General features: G+C 58.1%; 1 protein-coding gene across 1 annotated transcript; it reads left to right on the forward strand.

Moving 5' to 3' along the window:
* Window positions 1–544: 544 nt before the first annotated feature.
* On the forward strand, window positions 545–2,245 carry SOX1 (SRY-box transcription factor 1). Its single transcript, XM_075081931.1, has one exon. It carries the CDS (start codon window positions 1,115–1,117, stop codon window positions 2,243–2,245), a length of 1,131 nt encoding a protein of 376 aa, XP_074938032.1. The 5' UTR covers window positions 545–1,114.
* The last annotated feature ends 6,518 nt before the right edge of the window (window positions 2,246–8,763 follow it).

Here is an 8,763-nt window from a genome sequence, read left to right on the forward strand (position 1 = left end):
CCGCGGCCGGAGTGCGGGCCAAGGCGGGGGCGGGGACGGGGCGCGACGTGACCCCTCCGCCCGCCCCCCCTCCCACCCCCGGGCACGGCGCGCCCCGCCGGACGTCACTGCTCAGCGCGCGCCATGCAAATCAGCGCCCGCCGGCGCGCTCCCATTGGCCGCCGCCAGGCGATTTAAGGCGGGCTCGGCGCGCCTCGTATGGCTGCAGCGCCGCTCGGCCGCGCGCCCGGCGCCTCCTCCTCCTCCCCGTCCGTCCGTCCGTCCGTCCGTCCGTCCCGTCCGGGCCGCGGGAGGGAGGCAGGCCAGCGACAGGACGTTACCGTGCCACCGCCGGGCCCGCGCCTGCTCTGCTGGGGTTCCTTCCCCCACCCCCTCCCTTCCTCCCTCCCTCCCCCGATCCTCCTCCCGCTTTTTTTTTTTTTTTTTAGTTAACGTTTAAATACTTTTTGTTGTTGTTGTTGCCTCTTTTTTTTTTTTTTTTTTTTTTTTTTTTGCGTGGCGGTGGGTTCTCCTCTCTCTTGTGCTCCGTTCACCTGCGATCAGCGGATGCAAGTCACACACGCTCCCTCCCTCCTTCCCTCCCTCGCTCCCTCCCTCCCTCTCTCTCTCTCTCCAAGTTAGCAAAGAACAAAAAAAAAAAAAAAAAAATAGCTCCGTTAAGGATAAGAGCGGGAGCGGAGGGGTGTGCGCGCGTGTGCCGGGGAGAGCCGGGAGCGGAGGACACCGCCGACGGCTCCGCACACTCCTCCCTCCGCGCCAAGTGAAGCAGCAAGTTTGCCGTGCACCTGTTTGAGCAGCTCGAATCCCCGCCGCCGCCGCGCCGCCGCCGCCGAGCCCCGAAAGTGATTTGCCAAAGGGAGAAAGTTTTCCGCCGGCGGGGTCGCCGATCGCTCTCCTCGCGGTTTTCTTCTCCCTCCTCCTCCTCCTCCTCCTCCTCCTCCTCCACCTCCTCCTCCTCCTCTTCCTCCTCCTCCTCCTTTTTTTTTTTTTGCACGGCGGTCGCTACCTAGATACAAACGGGTTTTGCCTCGCTCGCTCCCCGTCCTCCCGGGCTCCTCTATGTTTGATTCTTTTTTCACGCCTGGCGCCGGTGGAAAATAAAAAAGCTACTTGAATGTACAGCATGATGATGGAGACGGACTTGCACTCCCCCGGCGGAGCCCAGGCCCCCACGAACCTCTCGGGGCAGACCGGAGCGGGAGGCGGCGGTGGCGGCGGCGGCGGCGGCGGCGGCGGGGGGAACAAAGCGAACCAGGACCGGGTCAAGAGACCCATGAACGCCTTCATGGTGTGGTCGCGGGGCCAGCGGCGGAAGATGGCCCAGGAGAACCCCAAAATGCACAACTCGGAGATCAGCAAGCGCCTGGGGGCCGAGTGGAAAGTCATGTCGGAGGCCGAGAAGAGACCGTTCATCGACGAGGCGAAGCGGCTGCGGGCGCTGCACATGAAGGAGCACCCGGATTATAAATACCGGCCCCGGCGGAAGACCAAGACCCTGCTCAAGAAGGACAAGTACTCGCTGGCCGGGGGGCTGCTGAGCGCCGGCTCGGCCGGGGGAGGCCCGGCCGGCGTCGGCGTGGGCATGGGCGTCGGCGTCAGCCCCGGCGGCGTCGGGCAGCGGCTGGAGAGCCCCGGCGGCACGGCCAGCGGCGGCTACGCGCACATGAACGGCTGGGCCAACGGCGCCTACCCGGGCTCGGTGGCGGCGGCGGCGGCGGCGGCGGCGATGATGCAGGAGGCGCAGCTCGCCTACGGCCAGCACCCGGGCAGCGGGGGGCACCCGCACCACCCGCACCCCCACCACCCGCACCACCCGCACAACCCGCAGCCCATGCACCGCTACGACATGGGCGCCCTGCAGTACAGCCCCATCTCCAACTCGCAGGGCTACATGAGCGCCTCGCCCTCGGGCTACGGCGCCCTGCCCTACGGCTCCCAGCCCCACCAGAACTCGGCGGCGGCAGCGGCGGCGGCGGCGGCGGCGGCGGCGGCCGCCTCCTCGGGGGCGCTGGGCGCCCTGGGCTCGCTGGTGAAGTCGGAGCCCAGCGTGAGCCCGCCCGTCACCTCGCACTCGCGGGCCCCCTGCCCCGGGGACCTGCGGGAGATGATCAGCATGTACTTACCGGCCGGGGAAGGCGGGGATCCGGCGGCCGCCGCCGCCCAGAGCCGGCTCCACTCCCTGCCCCAGCACTACCAGAGCGCCAGCACGGGGGTGAACGGCACCGTCCCCTTGACGCACATCTGAGCCCCCGGCGGCTCCCGCCGGTACCGGCGCCGGGAGCGGCGGAGGCGGGCGCGGGCGCGGCCACCGGCACCGGCTCCGCCACCGGCCCCGGCTGGGCCCCGCAGGACTGCGCGCCCCGCCGCCGCCGCCGCCCCACGCTCAGCCCCGGCCGCCCGCCCGCGCCCCGGCCCCGCTCCCGCCTTCCCCCCTCTTCTTTTTGCCTCTTGCTCCCCTTCCCTCCCCCGCCTCTTTTTTTTTTTTTTTTAATTTTTTCTTTTCTTTCTTCCTTCCTTTTTGTACAGAAAAGAAATGTTTTGATGTTCTTGTAATAATAATAATAAATAATAATAACGAGAGAGAAAAAAGGTAACGGTTGCTTCACTTACCTTTTTTTTTTAGCAGGACTAGTTTATGAAACTAGTTTTAGACTGAACTTCCGTGTTTTATCGAGACTTTTTGTACAGTATTTATCATTCACCCAAGAGACATAGAGCGTTTATTTGCAAAAGAGGAGAGAGAGAAAGGATTAAAAAAAAAAAAACGACGGCGAAAAGACAAAAAATATCAATAATAACGGCACAAAGTTGTGGGCGATGCCAACTTTTATACCGCGCGGAACCGCTACGATTTCAGTCACGGATCGCTTCTTGCGAAGGCTTTTTGTTGCCTAATTAACTCGAAGTTGATGGGGAAACAGTTCTCATTTATTACTCATGTACTAAGGCAAATCCAAAACAACCCTTAAAAGTTTTTTTGTAGATGTTGTCGCGTTTTGGTTTTTTTTTTTGTTTGATTTTTAAAATTTGTTTATTTATAAAACTTTTTTTTCTTTTGGAGGCTGCAATGGTTTGTTTCGGTTTGGTTTTTTCTTCTTTCTGGGTTTTATAAAACTTCATGGTACGTGGCTCTTTTTGTTTGTTTATTTGTTTTCTCTTTGCCTTTGTTTTCTTTTTGTATCATTTCTTGTAAATGCATTGTGAAATAATTTTTATTTAGGCGTTACGAGGGAATTCAGATTGTGTACATAGTTTACTAAAAAGCCTTTCTGCTAAACAGAAATCCTAAGGATGCGTTCAATTTTGAGTTAAATAAATTTCGAAGCGGAAAAAGTCACCCGTTTTTCTTAAAAAAAAACCAAACAAACAAAACAAAAAAAAACAACCACCAAAGCTAACCGGAGAACACAGTAGTGTTTACCATGGTGTGCTTGGAAATACAGCAGGTAAACTTGGAATACGGGGAGGAAGTTTTAAACCGGAGCGGCAAACGGAATGGGGTGCGATGCCCCCGTAAATGTCGATGTCTCCTAACCCGTATAAATCAGGAGGGATGAAGGGAGATTTATTTTAGTACCCGTTCCGTATTGCGAGGGGAAGGCGATTTACTGAACTACTCTTCCCAACCGCGAACGTTCATTTGGTGTATTTTGTGGCTGGGCTGGCGGTCCGGACCTTGCCCGGGGCCATCACTTTTCCCCCGGGGGGGAGGTCGGTGCCCCCCGGGCTGGCGGGGACCCCCGACCTCCCCCGGGGGACGCGCAGGCAGCGGCGGGCCCGCCGCTTCCCTTCTAATTAACAGCAGGAGAAGGGGGGGGAAGGAAAAAAAAAAAAAAGCGAAAGCGCTTCGGTTTGAGCGTCCCGAAAAGAAAAGCCTCCCCTAAAGCCCAAGCCCGAAAAGCAGCCCCATCCCTGCCGAGCGTCCCGGGGGGCGAGCAGGGAGCGGCGGGGTCACACGCTCCCACCCTGCGCAAACTGGGGCGCCGGTGTCAGCGACTGGTGCGAAAGCTGGCGAGAAAAACGAGGAGTGTGTGTTCGTTGCAAAATGTTGTTCGATGCTTTGAAATTGAATTTAATTTATTTTTTTTTCTCCTAGCTGTTGATCGGTACCTTTCGATATGCCGGAATTAAAAGTTTGCTGTAAACTTCGCCTGACAGTAATAACAGCATTCGGCGTTGCATTTAAATATCGTACTGTAGCAAAAAAAAAAAAATTAAAATTGGTCATAACCGCTTAAACAAAAGGAAAAAAATTTATGTTTTTAGCTTCCAGGGCGGTAACGTCGGTCGCAGCAGCCTTTTTCAACCATCTTTTAGAGCTGGCGAACGAGTACTTCATCCATCCCGGAGTGGGGAAGTGTTAGCTGGTTAATGAGGAGCGGTTTCGGTCGTTGTCAGAGACTGCACTTTACCTATAGCGCTGACGTGTCAATTGACATATATAACCCTTCGGAGTAATTTTAATAATTTTGTTTAAATCACTGATTCGTTCAAGCGAACACAAAATTTTCATGGAAGCTGTCTGTTGATTTCAAACCCAAATTCCCCCCCCGCCCCCCCTGTTTGTTTTTGTTGTGTTTTTTTTTATTATTATTATTATATTTGTAATTAATATTATAATTTTCAAACTATTTTAGCCTTTATTAAAGCGAGGTGTGTGCGGGGCCAGGCAGTCATCAGGCAAGTTTTGGAAATGCTCAGCTTACAGACAGCGGACACAGAGAGCAGGAACCTGTGAGAAACCGTGGTGATGGTTACCTCCAGCCAAGCCCCGTCCTAGATGTAATTTAAAATATTAATAGGCGCACCTTTAAATATGCAGAATAAGCGGAGTACCTGTTGAACTGCTTCTTGAAACACGTTATCCGTCATGTGCACTACGTACTCACACATATCTATACGCACTATAGGTAGCGTCGTGACCGAAGAGAAGCGTCCTTGTGTTGTCTGTACGTGTGCACATGCAGACGCGTGTGCAACCTTGTTACGTGCCTTTTCTTTAAGGGTCATAGCTATTGAAAAATCACATTTACTGACAATGCGGAAGAGAAAAATCCCGGCGAGACCATCCCGTGTCGCCGAACGCCATTGATGGAACAGGCGGATTGGGGCCGTCAAGGGAGAAAAGCAAATAAACATCTGTACGCGTCCAAACCACAGAAATACTAGGGGAAGTGCTTAAAAGAGAAATATTACGGCTCTCTAAATGAGCTCTGTTTAGCGAGGCTTCCCTCCTCCCCTCACACTTCAGCGGCTCAATGGCGTTATGCCTAGAATAATAGGAATACCTGCACTTTCATCACAAGGGGATTAAACAGACCCAATCTCGGCTATATTCAAATAAGCTTCGAATATTCGCAGGCCCCCTTTCACAGAAGTACAATCCCCTCTGCCAAACTCCAACACACACCCCAGAAAAACCAATACAACAAGCACCCACCACCATAAAGGTAGAATTTTTTGCTGTTCGTGGGTTACTGCTCTGGCGGTTTAGTTTAACTTGAGTTAAACTTCACATTTGGGTATAGAAAGAAAGTTAAAACAACTTTGCTAGGCAGACGAGGTGGGTTTAGGTACAGTAAAATAATTCGGTCTCCGGGCTTTTTGCTGTGCGGGTTATATATATAAGAGAATAATTGAATATGCAAAACTAAGAATAGGTTTAAGCGATTTATGGTTTAAGTACATTACATCTAAAATTGTATGAAATGTTCCTCCTATAACATGATTGACAGAGCTATTAAAATCACCTATGTGAAAGAATTAAAAAAAAAAAGCTCTCTCGTTTTCAGTAAAAGGAAGGAAAATCCAGGGGGGAAGGCTAAGGGGAGCGGGGCGGAGGTGCCCTCTCTGCGGAGTTAGGCTGCGGGTAACATGGGGGACTTGGGGTCAGGCCCCCCGCGGGCCGGACCGTCCTCCCACCCCTCCGGGTCACCTCTCCGCCGGCGGGTCCCTCCGCCCGGGGAGGGGGGCTGCGGCAGGGGAGCCGAGAGGACAGGAGATACAGTGCGCTGACAGGTTTGATCCGCTCCAAACTTCAAGCCAAAACGCCAACCTGGCCTGAACTCCACATCTCTTTCTCCAACGATTCTCCCTCTTTTTTTTTTTTTTTTTTAATTTTTCCCCTCCTTCCCTCCTCTCCCCTTTTTCCGTGCGTGGCTCGCTAAGCCTTTCCCTCCAGCTCCACTCCTCTGCGCCTTCAACCGGAGTCACACCGCAGCAAGCCCGGAGGTGGGGGTGGGGGCATCGATGGGACGGCTCCTGGCCTCTGGGAGCAACGCAGCGGGGGGAGGACGGGGGGGACCGGCCACACATGAAATTGCCCGTGAAGATAAAAAGAGGGACGGCTCTAGAAATCTGCGCGGGGGGCCGTGAGGACGCAGCCCCAGTACGCTCGGGGGGGGGCCACAGCGGGGCAAGAAGCCCCCTCCCCCCCCCCCCCGAGATGCCCCTTGGCAGGGCTGGGGGGTGGGGAGGATCCTCCCTCCCAGCTGCGCCACATGCAGGCAGCATCAGGCCGGAGGCACCTGAACGCGTGACGCGGTTACAGCTTTTTATTATCATGCGTAAACTGCCACGGAACTTGTTGGACGGGGAGGGGGGAGGGGGGATAATTACAAAATCCAAACCCAAAACACCACCCCACAGCGCCGAAAACCAGCCCAGATAGCTAATCTAAGCGTTGCTATAGAATAAAACGCAGCTAAAACGCTCGAGCTGCCCGTGGGTTTGACGCGTTAGCCGGCCCTCTCCTCGGGCGCCGACCCTCTCCCTTGCCCTACGACGCCCCCGCCTCTCCCGGGGACTCGCCGACACACACCCACACCCCTTCCCCGGGACCTTTTCTGCCCTGTCCCCCTCCTGAACACTTTCTGCCCACTCCCCCCGGCAGGCTCCGGCTCTCCCCTTCCCTCCCACGCCCAGCCACACGGGGAGGGCCGGGAAGGGGCAACCCCGTGGGGGCGGACAGCGTCAGAGCGTGTATGTCTGTCCGTGTGCCAGTGTGTCCGTGTGAGTGTGCAGGGGGCTGATCTTGCAGGAAGGCCCCTCCTCGCTGAGCAAGACCCCCGGGCTCCTGGATCAGTGGGCCTGCGGAGTGCTGCTCGCGGGGTGCGCGTGGGTGTGTGCCAGCTGCAGCCCCACAAAGTGAGGTGCCCCCGGTGCCGTCGGAGGGGCTGCAGATGAATGATGCAAGAGGAAGACCCGGGTGAAAGGGGGGGGCAGGGATAGCGCGGGGTGGGGGGGGAGGAGAAGGAGGGCCGGTGTTTGGAGAGCGAGGGATTAGCGAGGAGAGCCCTGACCCCGGGATCAACGGCCAGTCAAACCCGGTTACAATCACCCAGCGGAACACCGATGGCTCCCGCTGCAGCGGCAGCGGCCGGCCGGGCAGCCAGCGAAACCGGAGCCCCCCGCGGAGCGGGAGGCTGGGGGGGGAGGCCCCGGCCCGCCTCCGGGGAGAAGGGAGACGCCACAGCCTTTGAGGGGTGTAGGGGGACGGGGAGGGGGGGGAGGAGGCTGGGGAGGGTGATCCCGGCGGGAGGGCAGGGGGCTGCAGCGGGTGGCAGTGGGGAGGATGCTGCGGGGCGCCCCGTCTCCTGGCCGCAGCCTTCTGGCCCCTCACGGACAAGCAGGGCGGGGAGGAAAAGAGGGGGGGATCCTTCAGGCTTGAGAAGGGGGGGGGGGCGCGAGATAGCTGGGGAAAACAAGTGCGTTGCTGTCAGCCGGGAAAGGCCGCTCTTGAACTTCACGCGGGACCCTCCCGGGCGACACCAAAGCCCGGCTCCGGCCATGCGTTCCGGTCCCTCCTGGACCGGAGACCATCTGCTGCGCGGCTACCGGGGGCGGGGGGCGGGAGGCGAGCCGCCCCCCGACGGGCGACCGAGCGGGGCCGGCAGCGGCGGCTGGGAGCCTCGGCCGCCGCTCCACGCCCCGCGGGGCACCGGCGCCGGCGCTCTGCCGGGCCGATCACACCCCACGCACAGACACTGCACGGGGGAGGGGGGACGGCACACAGTAACATTTTTTTTGCGCGGGGGAAGCAAACAATCCCTCCACCTGGCGGTAGTTTCGCCCCTCCTCTTCCAGAAAACACAGCTGTCCCAAAGCGAGGATGCTCAGTGGCTCGGTGCGACCCCACGGCCACCACTGATCACCTGTGTCCGAGCCAAAGGGGAGCTAGAGCAGATGGGCCTGGCCTGGCTCGGAGACATTTCCCCCCCGGGAGGGCGGGCGCCCGGGGGCAGCAGGCAGGGACTGGGAGGTACGGGTCAAGATTAAGCGAGTCTCCGTGGGTTCGTGCTGAGGTTAGGGGTGGACACTGCTTCCCGGGGGGAAACTGGGGTCTGGGGCAAGTGGTTTCAGACGACTGAGGGGGAAAGGAGTCAGACAGCAAAGCCCTTGGCTTGGCTGAAAAGTCTCTTCGAGACAGGCAAGACCAAAAAAGAGGCAGAGAAGACACAACAGAAAACCTGGCAGGACACGGTCTTGCAGAGCTCCGAGCTGGGCACGGAGGGGAGGGCTGGCGTGACCGAGGGGTGGTTACAACGAGGCGCGTGGGGGAGCGGTGGGAGCCGACCCCCGCTGCCCGGGCGGCGGGAGGGAAAGCAGAGATTATGCGTATGGGGAGGGCAGGGACGTGCCTGCCTCCCTGCCTCCCTGCTTGCTTCCCTGCCTCCCGGCCTCCCTCCCTGCCTCCCTCCCTGCCGGCTCCGGCCCCGCCGCGCCTCTGCGGAGCAATGAATGTCAGGAGGAGCCGTGAGACGG

The sequence above is a fragment of the Phalacrocorax aristotelis genome, chromosome 1 (genome assembly GCF_949628215.1).
Source record: "Phalacrocorax aristotelis chromosome 1, bGulAri2.1, whole genome shotgun sequence".
NCBI lineage: Eukaryota > Metazoa > Chordata > Aves > Suliformes > Phalacrocoracidae > Phalacrocorax > Phalacrocorax aristotelis.

What these genes read in the sequence shown, in the direction of transcription:
- SOX1 (XM_075081931.1), top strand. Translation starts at nt 1,115, where the DNA reads ATGTACAGCATGATGATGGAGACGGACTTGCACTCCCCCGGCGGAGCC.